Source organism: Rhamphochromis sp. 'chilingali' (assembly GCF_963969265.1).
Source record: "Rhamphochromis sp. 'chilingali' genome assembly, chromosome: 13".
Lineage (NCBI taxonomy): Eukaryota > Metazoa > Chordata > Actinopteri > Cichliformes > Cichlidae > Rhamphochromis > Rhamphochromis sp. 'chilingali'.
The window spans coordinates 9320144-9337704 of NC_137940.1; the positions used below are offsets into that span (position 1 = coordinate 9320144).

The 17561-nt window shown below is 38.2% G+C and overlaps 1 protein-coding gene across 1 annotated transcript; it reads right to left on the bottom strand.

The window, feature by feature from the left end:
- Positions 1–8058: 8058 nt before the first annotated feature.
- Positions 8059–16356, bottom strand: LOC308409256 (uncharacterized protein). Its single transcript, XM_080901867.1, has 8 exons — positions 16274–16356; positions 15158–15277; positions 14887–15075; positions 12412–12555; positions 11310–12311; positions 9776–9934; positions 9233–9328; positions 8059–9154 (listed from the first exon to the last, which is right to left on the bottom strand). Exons 4-8 carry the CDS (start codon positions 12412–12414, stop codon positions 8834–8836), a joined length of 1581 nt encoding a protein of 526 aa, XP_080757993.1. The 5' UTR covers positions 12415–12555; positions 14887–15075; positions 15158–15277; positions 16274–16356; the 3' UTR covers positions 8059–8833.
- Between the last annotated feature and the right edge of the window lie 1205 nt (positions 16357–17561).

Consider the following 17561-nt stretch of genomic DNA (forward strand, 5'->3'; position numbering starts at 1 on the left):
ACGTCTGAACCAGGAGACTAACTGTTTCCTCTGTCTGTGTATAGATTTCCCCTGGACCCGTTTCCCTGTGCACGGTGACTGAGCATGAGCAAGAGTGGTAGAGGAAAGAAGAGGAGCTGTGTGTGTTTGCGAGGGCTGTATGGAAATCTCCCCTCCCTGGACTCCTGCCCCTTTCACTCCAGGACCCTGGAACCCCGGCCCCTTTTCCCCAGACACAGTTGTGTGTGTGTGTGTGTGTGTGTGTGTGTGTGTGTGTGTGTATATATATTTCACTGTGGAGAACACTGTAAATAAATTCACTTTTGATTTGAAGGAACTTGTAGTCTGCGCCTGAGTCCGCTCCACTAATCGTGACAGCAATGAAGCTGAACAAAAAACAGCTTCTTGTTTTAATCAGCAATTCAAAGTAAAAAAAAAAAAAGTCAGAGATTGTTTATAGGCCTTATATTTCATGCCAGCAGTCATTTTGGATAAAAGAAAGATACCCGTCTTTCTCCCCCCCAAGAGTGAACCCACATTTGCAGGGAATGAACCATAAAAGCTGGTGACATCCATGGGTTTTCATCCTGTTATAAGCAGCACAGGCGCATCATGGCTGTGGTATCACCTCCCGTCATTGGCTGCGCATCACATGGCCTGTCCATGAGCTGGTCGACAGAAAATGTGGCAGCAAAGTGAGGGGGTGGAAATCAAACAGGGAAAAAAAAAAAGTAAAATGGGGTTTACTGTGGCACAATGACAGTTCAATCGGCACGCGGTCTTTGGAGTCTCCGATGGGTTACACAGCCTCAGTGTTTAGCTGTCCCTTTGTAAATGTCATAGACAAAGCAGAAATGCCAGGCTTTGTGTATTTTCTGGCTGTAGCATGTCCTGCAGCAGAACAAAAGGAGTTATTTACATAAACACGGTGCAGATGTCCGTCACGCGTGTGATTTGGCAGCATTGGGCCTCACACAGAAAGGACTACGTGTGGCACGGGAAAATAACTGCTTTATGTGAGCTTCTTTTTTTTAAGGGTCTAAAAGGTACTGTGATTAGTAGGTAGATCTGCTGTGGCTGGTACAGCTTTGTCTCTAAAATATTTTCAGTAGGTTTATTATGCCCGGTTTAAGGGGGCTGAGATGCAAAATGAAAAGCATCCATTTTCCCAGAGCAGCCTCATGAACAGCTAACTAATGATGAATAAAGGTTTTATTTATTAATCAACACTTTTACAAACATAGGAGATTAAATTAGTGTTGGGGTAAGTTAGGGCCAGAATAACAAATCAGTCCACAAGTCCCAAACAAGATAAACCCAACTAAAACACGAAGGCTTACCTTACCCTACCAAAATAAAAAGGCCTATGCCTGCTTTAAGTTTGAGCACAAAGCTCACAGCAGAAGTTGCAGAAAACCACTTGTGTTGCTGGTTGGGAGCTGGTTCCTTATGTATGGTGTGGTCATCAGGTTGGAACCAACATCTTTGAACTCAATATTGGCAGACCTTTGCACAAAAGGAGAAAACACCACCTTACCCCCAAATTAAGCATCTTACTGCAATGTTTAATTCAAGAATAAAGCCAATTTAATGAAAAGCAGGTGATTGGTTATAGGTTAATCTATACCCTGGTAGTCTAGTGGAAAAGCATAACTTACACTAAATCGATTGGTGTTAAGCTTAAGTTTAAAAGGAAGAGCAAAACTGGCAAGTCAAAGGATCAAACAAAAGGCTTCAATAAACTAATCAAAATTTTTAGATGAGTCACTAAATCAGTCAGTCGTAAAACAAATCTAAGCTAACAACAATACTTTCCTATCAAACAGCCTTTCTCTCTGCATTTTTTTATTCATTCGTTTATTTTTCATTCCCTTGTCTTAATTTTTGGCACAGGGCCCGCATCCTTGCAGACATTCTGCTGAGCATTTTCAACAAGTTTCCGTTCACTTCTATTCAGTTTAAATAAATTTTTTGTTATAAAACACCAAATCACAACAGCAGTTGCCTCAAGGCTCTTTATATTGCAGGATAAAAACATTATTCGCTATAATATTCCACTAGATAGTGATATATTTTATTAGAACAGCACAGCAATTGCAAACATATGCATAAATAACAATGACAATGTTAATAAAAATCACACAGTATTGACAATACAAGATATTTTTAAAGGCAGTAGCACTCCAAGATAGTGTGTGTCTGTGGGTACCTGTGTGTACACCTATGTGAACACTTGTGTACACATCTGTGTGTGTGTGTGTGTGTGTGTGTGGGTGTGTGTGTGTGTGTGTGTGTGAGCGTGTGAGCGTGCTTATGTTCATAAGGTTTCTCCATGTAGTGTCTCATAGTGGGTGTGGGGAGCCACAGCCCCTGCCTGAAGCAGGCATGGAGGAGACCTGGACCACAGTCATCCAAAGACCTAAGACCCAGGAACACCTTAGCCCCCAGCAGGGATCTGACAGAGCCAGGGGGCTGAGGCCCGCCAAGCAGCTCCTGGGAGTGAGCCAGCACACAACAGAGCATCCACCCAGTGGGGAGTCTGACTCTTGACCTGACACATAGACAAACAGGCACACACAGTCACAAGCATGCATTCCCACCCTCATGCACACATACACACCCAACATGAAGACACACAGCAGAGAGACATGCAGATGGCCCCTGCCCAGAACCCTAAATGTCCACATGCAATTTAAAATTGACAAGAGCGCACCGGCTCCAGAGGTGAGGCTGAATGAATAGATCCCCCTCTGGATGTCGTTCAGTGTGTCCACCCCTAAGACCCTATATGTATGTGTCTTGAGAATGTAATGAATAAGAGTGTCTAAGTTGTGAAGTAAAATTGAGACACAGACGGCCATGGGGGCAGAGAGAAGGAGGACCTCCTCTGCACCTCAGTGATGCACCTGCACCCCAAGGTCCTGCATGAGTGGGTTGATGGAACGAGAGGAGGGATGTAATTAGGGATGGGGAGGAAAGGACCAGCTGGGCACAATACCGCTGTTACTCAGAGAGGTGTGGTGAGGGAAACATCAGTCTTCACTCTATCTTAACTGAAGTAATTGCTTTTATTATCTCTCGCCAATATCATGCACATACTCAAAGGAGCTTGTAAAGAAAAGCGTCTGGACTTCTTTAAGTGCACATGCACATGCACATACAGACAGCATCTATACTTTAATTCATTTGTTTGTTCTCAAATTCCATCGTTTTCATTTTAATTTCGTTGTTTTCGTTCAAATTCTGTTGTTTTCATTCAAATTCCATTGTTTGTTCTCAAATTCTGTTCGTTTCATTGAAATTCCGTTGTTTTCATTCAAATGCATTTGTTTTCATTCTAATTCTACTCTTTTTATTCAAATTCTATTGTTTGTTTTGGAATTCTGTTGCTTTCATTCTAACTCTGTTGTATACATTCTAATTTCGTTGTTTTCATTCAAATTCCGTTGTTTTCATGCAAATTATTTTGTTTTTGATCAAATTCTGTTCTGTTCATTCAAATTCCATTGTTTTGATTCAAATTCTGTTCTGTACATTCTAAATCCATTGTTTTCATTCAAATTCCGTTGTTTTCATGCAAATTATTTTGTTTTTGATCAAATTCTGTTGTTTTCATTCTAATTTTGTTCTGTTTATTCAAATTCCATTGTTTTGATTCAAATTCTGTTCTGTACATTCTAAATCCATTGTTTTCATTCAAATTCCGTTGTTTTCATGCAAATTATTTTGTTTTTGATCAAATTCTGTTCTGTTCATTCAAATTCCATTGTTTTGATTCAAATTCTGTTCTGTACATTCTAAATCCATTGTTTTCATTCAAATTCCGTTGTTTTCATGCAAATTATTTTGTTTTTGATCAAATTCTGTTGTTTTCATTCTAATTTTGTTCTGTTTATTCAAATTCCATTGTTTTGATTCAAATTCTGTTCTGTACATTCTAAATCCGTTGTTTTCATTCAAATTCCGTTGTTTTCATTCAAATTCTGTTGTTTTCATTCAAACTCTGTTCTATACATACTAATTTCGTTGTTTTCATTCAAATTCCGTTGTTTTCATTCAAACTCTGTTCTGTTTATTCAAATTCCATTGTTTTGATTCAAATTCCGTTGTTTTCATTCAAACTCTGTTCTGTTCATTCTAAATCTGTTGTTTTCATTCAAATTCTGTTGTTTTCATGCAAATTATTTTGTTTTTGATCAAATTCCGTTGTTTTCATTCTTTGACTAATTTCATATCTTTGACTAATTTTGACAGTTGAACAGACAATTGTGCATATGATGACTTACACAATGAAACCCTGCTGATATGTTTTGGAGTGAGTAACTATTTCACTGAAAAATCAACTAATCAGTTTAGATCGCCAAGATCTATTTATTTGGAAAATGTGCTAAATGTGGGCTCATTGTGCTAACTGTAGCTACTTGTACATAATCATTTGAAAAGAAGCACAGAGTCACTTGAGACATGTACTAAAGCATTTGCAATTTGATAAAACCAATGAAAAATGACATTCTGTTGTGAACAATTGCAAGGTGGTTTGGAGATTTGTCCATGTTATTTTGAGAATGTCATCTCGGTTTCAAGAAATGAGCCAAACCAATCGAGAAAAACTGTAATTTATTTTGTTCTGATCTTCAATTACTGCTCACATCAATACACACAACTGGGAATCTCCAATGCAGCTGACTTGGAACTTAACACAGACCCTCAAAGATCAAATATTTGGCTGTCTCATGTCACTAAAAGTCTGTTATTCAGGGTAATTACACTCAAGTTTTCAGGATGTAGTGTTATTTGATCAAAGCACAATTTTAATTCAAGCACTGTCAGACAGCAGAGTCAAACAAGCAAATATTTCTCAGCTCGAATAAATTTACTAGGCCACATAAACACGTACTCCTTCAAATAAGAGAAATTTTGTCAGTTTAAAGCTCATCAACTTTTTAAGCTTTTACTTAAATTATGACATGTTTTTTGCTTTAAATAATTTGCAACAGGCACAGAAATGACTGCCTGTGAAGTGAATTTTGCAGTTTGTGTGACTGAAGCATAATGCTCCTTGTCATGGGCCTGGGTGGACCCAGGGCTCATGTGTTATTTTTGGGAGTACTGAATACAGTATGATAAGTCTTATTAGACTATCTGATTGTTTATTGTTGTTTGTGGGTGTGATCTGCTCCTGGTCTCTCGTTTCCCTGTGTACACATTTGTGTGTGTGTGCTGTGGTGTGTGAGTTTTGCTGCCACACCAGGTATGGAGAGTCGTCTCACCTTTGAGCATTCCACACCTGGGAGTAATCACTCACCTGTTGCTGATCAGCCTAATCAAGGAAGCTATTTAAGAGAGTAGTGGAGCGGCAGACTGCATGGCAGTGTTATAGAGGACTGTGGAAACATGTGGACGGAGCAGAACACTGATGTACACAGGCACTGAGGAGGACACAACACTGTGGATTGTTGGCACTGTTTTATGTTTTTTTCTTTGTAAATAAACACACTGTCTTCATCCAGAAAGTCCTGCGTTTTGGTCCTACTTCAACCAACCCTGACACCTTATCATATCTAGTATTTTACTTCCCATTCTGTTGTCACCACTAAACTCTTGGGTAAAAAAGAGAACAACAGAAAAATAGTGCAAGGAAAAAAATGTCACCTAACTGTCACACAACAAGATTTCAGTCTAAAATAGGACATAAATTAGGGCTTGCTTCAGTCATGATTTGAGACAGTCTGCATTTAAACCTGAAGATGTGTGTTATAAATGTAGCCCAGGTTCTGTTACACAATACTGCTTCTCCTCTTTAGTTTGATGAATTCAAAAACTCATCAGACTGAGACTGAAGAAGTCACTTGGATGAGTGACGAAACGTTTCTTCCACTGAAAACTTTACGTCCAGATGAGCAGAATTTAATTTTTAGGATTTCCTTGCCTGGATGATTGAGCGTACATCAAGACAAATCCATTAACACGTTCCCAAAAAGCCACTTGAAGAGCATGTGAGGCTTTGGAGACGAGAATTTTCAGTGAATGAGCGAGCCGTATTCAACACTGCTGACAGAATCTTTTATCTACAGCGAATGCATAAGAGGTTACCTTGGAGAGAAGTGCACTTGTTATAAGTCCTTCAGTTTTCCTGAAATCAGCCACGAGTTGGAACAGTACAAGTTCTTTAAATGTTCCATTTGAGTGAGGCTGTGAAATAACTCAAACGCTGCACTGTTATCGTTAATATTGAGCAGTCTAGTTGCACCGAACGGATCGATAAAGCAACCAGTGGCACAGGCTTCATTAGAAATATCCAGGCTAAATGTTGCAGAAGCTTTGGAACAGTTTTGGAGTAGCACTCGTTTAATTTGTCTCAGGCGACAGAGGTCTTCAAATTAGAGTCAAACTGAAAATCTCCCAGAGACAAAAACATTTCTCTTTAAAACGCAGGAAGTGAAATGAATGAGAAATCTTTTCTCACCCCGTTCTCTCAGACATGATGTTTGAGCCTGTACTCAAAATAATAAAAATGCGTTATTGTTGATTAAAAAAAACAAACAAAAAAACTCCACTTAATTATTACCTGGAGTAAAGCTTCATACCTTAACAAATGCACACTCATATAGCAGCGCTCATTGTCTCTCACCTTTATTTATTTTGAACAATTCATTACGTCTTTGCCCTCTGAGGCATAACCGATTCCTGCTGTAACTATGTCAAGCTACTTTAACATACATTTTGAGTAATACATCACATGGGTTTATGAAATGTTGAAATTTGACATTTGGATATGACAGTGATCATCAGTCATCAGTGTTTTTAGGGCAGCGTCTAAAATATCTACTAAAATGTGTGATAAATCATATCTGGGGCAATTCTTCCCATGTGTACCTTTTTATCTGACATGACATGAATATTTCAGAATCAGCTCCTTTGTACCAATCTCTGTGTCAACATTGACTCTCTCCCTGTTGTTCAAAAGGAAGCAGAGCACTTACTCTGTTTTTGATTTGCTGCTTCACAGCTGATGATACTTTGCTTAAGCAGTTCATGGCACATCCCATCATTAAGGTACTTTTTCTGTAGGTGGTTGCTTATTTTTACCTGCACATATGTGTGCTCTGCTAAACCAAAACACTTAAAACACTGTGACAACACTTCCCCCTCTCAGGTAATGTCCCTCCCTCCTGGCTACAAAGTCAAAAGTTGAAATGGCTCCGCACACCCCGGCACTTCTTTCATCTCCCTCTTCCTGCTCTCTCCTTGAAGATGGTGGGCCTTTTCTTTGGGAAAGCCCCAAAGGCAGCCTGGCTTGTGGTCTTTGATGTTTTCTCCCTGTCTCCCATCTTAGAGACCCCAAGTGCTAAGAAAATGGCTGGAGAATTGACATCTGGGATACATGAAAAGACAGGTTAAAATGCCCATCAATTAGATATATTACTTGAAACTTAAGTATTACAAACAAAAGCAGAAAACTTCTAATAAATTATTCATAGGGGCCCTCTAATTGGACCTATTTTCTTAAAATGGCTTAAAATGGATTTTGGCTTCTTTCCCAAGTGGTGTGGAAAGAAAGTCAGCCAAACTCTTAAAGCACTCTTACTAATAATGAAAAACTGAACTGACTCTGAGATATTTCCTTGAGGCCAAGGAGGTCAATATCTTGGAAGAAAAAGTGTTTCAGTTTTTCCCCTTTCTGAAGATAAATGTGTTTGTACCTGTTAATAATTGCCACACAGAGGAAAGGTGAAAAACCTGCCGTCACAAACTCATCCTGGTATCATCACTCTTCCTCTGTGATCTTTTGTAGCTATATGGCTTTGTTACACTAAAAACAGTGGACTGAGATGCACACATGTCACTGTAAAAAAAAAAAAACGTTGCTAAAACTTAAAAACTCAAGGCAACCGACTGCATTTACGTTTTTAGGTTCTGATGGATAACTTATAATTTCAAGTTTAGGAGATAAGTTGCTTTAGCTAATGTTTTTGTGTTGACAAAATTAATAATTGTCCTTTTTCTCAACTCATATTTTGTTTTTGCAACGTATTTCCTAAAGTTTACACAACATTTTTTTTTTTTTGTTTTGCCAATCAATTTCCTAAAGTTTAGAAAAAGTATCTTTCATAGTTTTCATGAGGTGCTCCCTGTTGTACCAATGAATGTTTACACAGTTGATTTTCAAATAACTTTGTGTTCAAACACAACTGCACCACTGACAATGTTGACTTTTGAGATCAGCCATTTTTAACATACTGACAACATTCAGCCACAAATAAAGTCCTTCCAAAAACACAAAAAAAGTCAAATTTTTGTAACAAATGTTACTCATCCAATTTTAAAGGTGGTGTTGTCAGACAGAATATCAAACCTATCTTGATAGATAGTCACTAACAAACAGATTCAAAACATCAGATGGCAGGATGTGAACAACTTCTATCTGGTTTCCATACAGCAAACAACTTTCAAACAAATTTTTCCACCACTTGTCTTTTAATAGTAATGGTATCAACACTCCAATTTCCTGTGAAGTTCAGTATCGCGCCACATTTGTTATAAAACTAGTACAAATGTACCTAAAACCAGATTATAAAAATAGTTTAAAACAGCTCAAGTTAGAATAAAACCTTTCAACATTTTATAATAACATGTTATACATGAAATCTGCAATCAGTCATGCAAGCCACATTAAGTAAAGTTGGAACAGAAGACATTGATTCAGAACTTTCTGCACCTTACAGTTTTCTTAAAGACAGAAATGAACTTTTTTCAGAGCAACTTGCCACGAAACCCAAAAACTGTAAATCAAAACAAATTGCCATTCTGTTTTACACAAGTTGTATTTGAGTTGAACATGTTGTCAAATAGGTTAGACTTTGGTTAAGAGCTTGGTTTTGAAGCTTCTTATCCTCTGGGAACAGGTAGATGTCAACTCCATAAAAATGTGTTGCACAGCTTCAAATGTGTACTTGAGTTCTTTGGGAAACTCCATGTTGAGCCCATAAAGTAGGCCAAACAAGTAGGCAAAGGCAGTGGGAAGGTCTAGCAGATCATCAAGAATAATGTCCTCTTCCAAAACAATGGCAGTGTTGACCACTGTGGACTGCGAGTTGGGTCCCACGTAGTCCTCCAGAACAGTGAGGATGCCCACCGTAACACCTTGGGTTGCCCTCTCAACTGGATCTGTATCCTATGCAAAATAAAAAACAACAGTACATATAAGTCTCTGAAAACCAAAACTGAAGATTGAGTAGATTTGCATACTCACCAGACATGTTAAGAAGAGTTTGGTCTCGTCGTCGCGAACAAATATCGGTAACCCTTCCAAACTGATGGTTCGTCGATGCTGGACTATGTTTGAGACCTAAAACAAGGAAATCAAATAAGACTCAGTCTCATTTATAAACCTACCATTTTGTTTTTAAAACACATTAAGTGTTGTTGCTCAAAATACAGCCTTAAGAAATAAGATGTTGAAATGAGTTATTACAGATAATTGGTCATGTTTTTGTCAGATTTTTTTAATTTATTTATTTTTTAAGTAATTTTGATGTGCAACAAATGTAGCACACTTATTACAACATTTATAACAAAAAGTGCCATGAGTGGGATGAGAGTTGAACTGTCTGTCATGACCTGCAATCTGCCAAACACAGCGCTGCTTGTTAGCTTATAATCCCATTCAGGACACACTTTTTGAAAACTAACAATTTTTACATCAATTTAGTAAATATTTAATAAAGTATCTTTCGTTACAGTGGGAACTTCAGGTTCCTCATAAACCAGACACAAATACATTTTTATATATTACCTGTTCATCAAACTTCTGCAACAGGGAATCCATGTCATTGCGGAAAGCAGCTTTTCTAATTCGATACAGCTTAATCAGCCGAAGTGAGTAAGTGTCGAGGGCAGTCATGAAGGTCCCCATGAGATCCTTGGTGGTAATGCGTGAGAATTCCGCACAAATCTACAAAGCAACAAAAAAAATATAGAAGAAAACTTTTAAAGGTACATTATATAAAAATCACATTGTTTTCAAATTTGGTTAAAAGAGCTTAATTTCAAAACATTTAGTCTCGGTTGATCTATTGGTCAGGCCTTGATTGGATTTTTTTTTTTTTCCTTTAGTGGTAGTGGTGGTACAAATTATAACTGACGTATTAAAAAAAACAAAACAAAAAAAACCCCAAGAAAAATCTGATCGGCAGATCTTACAGTAAGTCTATAGAATACCTAATCAAATGTTGATAAGACAAAATAATGGTTTCAATTGTTACAGGATGCATTGCAGAAAAGAAATAAATCAATAAATTGTATTTTAAATTCATTGAAAAAATTCCATTAATTTTATAGTTATGTAGGAATGAAGTAAGAATAACATCCTGTGGTCAAATTTGTATACTTTCATAACACGTAAGTGACTTTCTCAATCCTGTTCTGTGAGTTTCATGGCTGTTGCCTGCTAAGGGTCAGCACCAAAAGATTCTAGATGCCCAGTGAAGACAAGTCATTGCGGCGACCGTGGTTCAGGGGGTTGGGAAGCTCATCTGTAACCGGAAGGATGCTGGTTCTATCCCCAGCTCTCTCTGTCCTGGTCGTTGTGTCCTTGGGCAAGACCCTTTACCCTACCGCTTACTGGTGTTGGCCAGAGGCGCGATATGGCAGCGTCACTTCTGTCAGTCTACCCCAGGGCAGCTGTGGCTACAACTGTGGTTTCCCTGCACCGATGTGTGAATGTGAGAGTGAGTGAGTGAGTAGTGGAATTGTAAAGCGCTTTGGGTGCCCAGAGAAGAGCGAAATAAAAGCAATCCGTTATTATACACAGCAAGTTGACAAGTAAATAGATTTCACTTCAATAGTTGTTGGTAATACCAAAATTAGCTTCATATTTTTAGAGCCAAGTATTTTTTTATATTTTACCACTAGCATTGTTAGCTCATCGCGAGCCTTCAACCTTTTCTACAAGATATTGGAGTGATACAAACAGATGCTTTTAAAGGTCCTATATCATGTAAAATCAACTTTTTGGAGCTTTTAAACACATTTTAATGTTATTTCCTTAGATTAAAAACCCTCCAGAGTGGTTTTTGGCTTAATTCAGGCATTTCTTAGTTGTCTCAGTGAATCCTTTCCCCATAACCGTGGCTCAGCTCTCTCTTGCAAAACGACTGACTCGTAACATTGGGATTAAAATTTCTTTCTAACAACTCCAAATGCCTTGAAATTTTTCTGGGTGAATAAATGAACGTTTTCCATTTTAGAAATAAGACCACACTGGGGGAAAAGGGAAGAAGAAAAAAAACCCGGAAGTTTTCCTTTAAATATTTAAGAGATTATCTTACCTGTTCTTTCAAGAAGAGAGCTGGCCATCTGAGCTGCATTTCCTTGACCAAGGGCTGCATCTCCACAACTTCTTTCCTCCTGAGAGAGAATGTGATGTCCATCTTTTGGGTGATGAGTGCCATGTTCTTATCCCTCTTCTTCATTTCATCTTCCAAAATGCATCTTTCATTTTCAAGAGACTCATCATTGTAGTTTTCTGGGCCATCAGGGATAAAGTTGACTTCACCTCGCTTTGGTTTCTTTAAGGAAAATCTATTTGAGCCACTGTCATCTTCTTCCCCTCTTCTTTTTCGATTGACTGCAACTTCACTACATCCAGCTTGACTTAGCTTGGAACGGTAGTTGCCAAGCTTGAACTTAATGCTTGTTGCCCAACCATCATATCCTGTGCCATTGCCAGGCTCTTTGAGGCAGGGATGTTTGGAAACTAGCTCCTGTGCAACAGATGTTATTTCATTCTTGTCAGGGTACGCTTTGATTGCAAACATTTCTTGTGCCAGCTTGTCTAGAATTTCCATCTTGATGTCTCTTGTTACACTTAAATTTGCCCCTGCTTTCTCATATACCTCATTGCCCTTGCGAAGTTTTAACGCTACATCATAGGAAAAGGTTGGGATAGGAAATGGATTTGGCCACTGTGAAGTGCTACGCATGTAGGTCTTTGTGGATGAGGATGGGCTGAAAGAAGATGCTGAACTCACACTGGCTGTATCAATAGATGAGATAGCGCTATGATCAGATGGAGTCTGTGGTGGCGAGGTTGATGCATTTTCCTCCCAAATGAGGTGCAACACTGCCCGTCCAGCAGGTAGCTCCTTAATATCCATCAGGTTGCAAAGTGCGTTCCCAAAATCTGGGTCTTCATATTGTATTGCAAAGTCACCTTCAAGTCCAAGCTTTGCTTGTAGTTCATCTTGAAGCTGCTTCACAGATTCTGGAACAGTGGACAGTTGGATTTTTCTGATAAGTTTTGGACTGACGTGGACTCGCAGTAACAGGGCCTGTGAAGACAAACCAAAAAAAAAAAAAAAAAGGGCGCAATTCTAAATAATTGACAAATTCAAAGTAATCAACTGAAAACTATTTATGAATAATACATACCATCACTTTCAATGCAGGAGGCACGTAACAGGTGTCACCATCAGTTGTCCATCTACGCAGTATTCAGCTAAAGGGTGGTAATCATTCAAATCTTCTGGGTCAAGTATTTCCAGATCTTTGTAGCTGCTGTCAAGCCGATATGATCTGTAGTGTTCCATAAACCAAGAGGAGAGCTTTGTAGCAACAAATGACACTTTCCCAGAGTCTACCAAAATGTTCAGTATCTTGTAGAATTCAGGTAGTCCACTCAGTTGTCCTGATGAAATGATCATGCCTTTAACATACTGGGTCCCATACAGATAAACACATTTAGCAAATGACACAGCTTTTACCTGTGGATATTTCAGTTTCAAGCACTTCTGAAGATTTTCATTCAAGAAACAGATGTCAACTGTGTCAATATTATCAACATGCAGACTTGGTTTAAAAAGACTGTGACCATCTAAGAAGTATGCCATCATTTGTTGATGCTTTGAAGAAAGTGTTAGTAGTATATTCTTAAAACATTGGACATCATGCACAGTTTTCTTGAAAAAGTTGTGCTTAGATTCAAATCGAATAGTCCACAAATCAACTAAGGGACCAAAACAACGCACAAGATGACTATAATGTTCAATATAGTGGTGTTTTGGCTTCAAATTAAAATCAGGAAAAGTCTCTATCAGTAATCGTCGATGATCCAATATTTTGGTGTCCAAGTATGACAATATTTCTTCTGATAGAGTTGTCGAGACAACAATTTCAACAAGCTCCTTAAGGTCCATCAATACTTCCCATGATGGCTCATGTTCTGGTATACGGGTCCCAATGATAAAAGGTAGCAAACGCAAAAGTGTCCAGTTTTCATGTCCATTGCCACTCACTCTTCCTGTTCCAAAACTGGCTTTTGTAATTTGTTGTGGCTTGTTGAGCTTATCAGAGAATTTATATGGAAATGATTTTATACGTTTGTTTAGTCCTTCAAATGTAATAAAACCCTTTCTGATTAAATCTTGAAGACACAAACACAATTCCACAGGGACAACACCTTCAAAGAAATCATGTAATATATCTGGAGGAAATCCAGTGACTGGATGAAAATAGGACAACGCACTTAAGGCACAGGAACCTTTGACACCACACACACTTTGTCTTTGACCATCCTCAAGCTCTTCTAGAAAAATGTTATGCTGTTTCACAGTTCTTAATGGAAATTCTGTAGGATCAAGAGCTGCAATCTGATGTTTATCAATACTACAAAATCGACAAAATTTGTCGACATTAAAGGACTCCAAAAAGCCTGCAAGGCTGTGAGCCCCAAGGTTATCTGCACAGACACAAAATACAGTTCCCTTTAAAAAACTATTTAAAGATTCAACATACACCCCTGTGCTTTCAAGACATTTTAAATCCTCAATGAGTGGATAAAGAAAAGCATCATACCCAAACTGTTTAACGTCTACACTTTTACCAAGAAGAGCAAGCTGTATTGAGTGTAATGTAGAACGAAACCTTGCAGATAAGTTGAGTACAACCCAATAGACAGCAGTTATTTTATGAATTTTTCGAGATGTTCCTAAAGGGTTGCATATTTCAAAGTCGTCAATATACAAAGCTAAACTAATGCAAGTATCTTGCAATCCTAAAAGCTTGTTGTTTTTAAAATACTGCCCATCTCTAAATGATCTGTAACCTTCACTAATTTCTTTATCAAATGCTAACTTTTCAAAGAAACTTTTCTCTTTCAATAAGTTCTCCAAGACCTGGTTTACTGAGACATAAACAAATGTATTTCTAGTTCTCGCTTTGTAGATGTACTCTGTAGGCTCAATTACATGAAAATTATTCTTGAAATAAATATTTCTCTTGTAATCAGTAGATAATGCACCTTTTGGTTCTGTTGAGATAATTAATGGGTTGGTTTTGAAAAGTGCATCATTTATATTTTTAATTACATCATCATCTGCCTCAATGTTCTGTTCAGCAAGCACCTCTTTGATTCTTTGAAATGAATGAACCTGAGAAAATTTTAAAATGTCACTAATTTCCTCAATAATTCTCTGCAAAGCACTTTTAGAAACATGTAACAATGTTTGCATGCATAGAAAAAGTCTAGCTATTTTATGTTGAAGACATTGGTAATCTACAAACTCATTGTCCTCTTTATCACTTGATGCTACACCTGAACCACTTGGTAATGTCTCTGGCTCCTGAGAGGTATTTAAGGATTTATCAGGGGAGCTACTTTCACTAGGACATGCATTTGCATGAGAAATCAGTCTAATACAGTTTTTTTATATCTTTTGAGTTTTTGTGCTTTCTGCTTGTGTGTGACGTAAAGGTTGATAAATTGTTGGTAGCATAGTCACATTTTTGGAAAGGACAGGATACAGTCTGATTTTTTTTAAGTGCCTTAAAATATGTGAAATAAATGTATGCTGTGAGCAGTTTTCCTTAAATTCACAAAAATCACAAAAAAATGTTGAGATCTCCTGCCTTTTCTTAGCCCTGTTGTGTGATCTGCTGAGGTGAGACTTCAATGCCCCTCGTGTCCTAAACGAACAGACGCAGTCACTGTAAACACAGGGCAAATGAAATCCTCTTCTATGTCGTAGCTGGTGATGTCTTAAGAGTACTTCTTGGCTTGAACAGACAAAAGAGCAGAACTGGCACTGCATACAAAAGCTATAATGAGAAGAGAGGAGAGGACAGTGTCAACAATTCAAAAGAAACCTGAATTAATCTCAAATTACCAAAGTTACATTACCTGATAATGTGTTTGGGGCAGGGGGCAGGCACTCCTGTTCTGATTCCTCTCCTTACCAACTCCTCATCAGTCCCTCATAAAATCAGGACAAGCAGTGGTCTGGAGTTGGCTTTTAATTCTCTAAATAAATAAAAATAGCAATTAGTTTTAAAATAAAATACCAGCTTCCTGACATTACTTAAGAATTTTTTTTCTCCTGTCCTAATTTTTTTGGCTCACTAAAGTGAGCTGATTCTGCCTTGTAAAATGCCATGTGAAACACAGTAAAACAAATAATTTACAAAACATACATTACATCAAATGTTTAATTTATTATTAACAAATTGTATTCTACATGGAATGCACCAACAGTATACTGGGATGTATTATGTAAGCCAAGGATAATTTTGTGTGATTGGTTTTACAACTTAGACAAACATTGGATTGAGAGTATGAGTGGGATAAAACTCCTGAAGCATCTGTTTAAATTATCAGTGCATTTATTAATGGTGCTCCATAAACAAACCAAAACAATGTTGTTTTGTGCATAACAAAAAGCTCACAATTGTGCAGTCAAAATGTAAAATAAAAGATGCTGAGCATAATAACAAAGACAGATTTTGCAGCTGCTCTGTTTCCAAGTTCTACTGCGCAACTGACAGCCTGGAGTTTGAAATCCTCTTTGTAACCGTGTCTCTTACAGGTGCCATTTATGGTCCTTACACACATAATATGGTAATATTACGTTGAAGCAGAGTAGTATCACTCTGCGAGGCTCCTCGGTAGCCGTAATGCTCCAACAATCCATCAAGCAGTGCAGCTTCATAGCTTACCAAAGTCGTACCAAAACATTTTTTGACATTTTTTTAAGCTGTGTACCACATAAAATTGGTTCGAGGTCAGTAAGCACAACCAGAATTCATACATAAGGCAGACTGTCGATTTTTGAGATGAAAGGATTTTAGGCCGTGCGTCAACGCGTTAGCCCGGTTAGCTCACTAACGCCACCCAGCCCCACGCACGGGGTGATCCGCGGTGACTAGTTAACGGAGATTTGCCCCGTTAATGCAGTTATGGCATTAACTTTACGCTGACAGCACTAAAATAGTAATCTTCAAATGTTTTCTTTTTACCGACCAGCTCCTCTTTGATAGCTGCCGTGTCCATCTTGTCGTTGCCTGCAGGTGAAGCGATGGGGGAGGGGGAGTTGTGTTCAGTGAAGGAGAGAGGCGGAGTAACACAGCGTAGAGACAAAAGTGGGCGAAAGAGAGGCAAACTTGCGGCTCCACGAGTATAATTATAATGTAACATAGACTATATCGATATAAACGATATTGTCACATCTCATATTTCATTTAGTTCATTTAGTGGAGCTCGCTGGCCATGAGGACTCCACCACCCCGTTGACACAGAAACTAAAGCACACATTTTATTGGCTAAATGTGATTCGAACAAATTAAATGACATGGCAGCAGGCGCCCCCGAACTTTATTTTATTTTATTTAAATAGCGGCGGGGGGTTGCTGCCGTTGGTCATGAGTGAGCCAGCCTATTTTGTTTCGTTCGGTGGTATGGCGGCCACAGACTGCACTTCATGAAATAGGCATAGGGGGTGTCGCGGAGGCTTGTCAGATATGAGCGCGCCTCTTTAGTAGCGAAGTTTGTCGGATTTTCATTGCTTTGTGACATGGCACGTAGTTTGTGACATGGAATCTTAAATGATATAGTAAACACATACCCATTAGCCACAAGGCTTCTTAGCCAAGAAAGTAATGCTATGCTAAGTTTCGGAAAAATACGAAGAACTTCAGTTGTGATATTTCTAAAAGACAAATTGAGACTGTTCAAACATATACTGTCTGATATAATAAAAGAAACATTACTTGCCTTTAGAAACTTGAGATGAACGATCTATCCAGCTCCTGGTATAAAAAGCCTCACGTTCTCATTAAGGCAGACGGGCAGGTGGCTTTCAGTCCTTGCAAAAGCGCAAAGTAGACCCCGTAGCATCCAAAAATATGAGATGCGCATGCGTACTCAGGCACAGAAAGGCGCCAACAGCTTCAACTCATGTAAAACTTGAATTCATTCATTTTGCCAGCAATAAAGTTCATCTGAGACCAACTTTTGCTCCAAAACGTTAAATGATTAGTTGAAACCCTTAATGTATTTGAGTTTATGGGCCAACTGAACTTTTATTGTTGAATTGTGAAAGAAATGACTGTAAGCTCAACAACTGCAAGTTTGATTTTTTACAGTGTGGACGCTCTCAAGGAACTCATTAAGCAGCCTGAAAAGAAATTGCAGAAATTTTTTTTCAGTCAATTTACGATGAAACAAGACTTTATCTTAAACCAATTTCTTAAAAATGTTACCCAGAAAACAGCATCTTAACATTTTTTAAAGATTTAGTAGTAAATTTAAA

Coding starts and splice junctions, on each gene's coding strand:
- LOC308409256 (XM_080901867.1), bottom strand. Junction 9,329..9,775: donor TGCAGAAGTTTGATGAACAG/GTAATATATAAA, acceptor TCCTTGTTTTAG/GTCTCAAACATAGTCCAGCA. Junction 9,155..9,232: donor AACTCTTCTTAACATGTCTG/GTGAGTATGCAA, acceptor TATTTTGCATAG/GATACAGATCCAGTTGAGAG.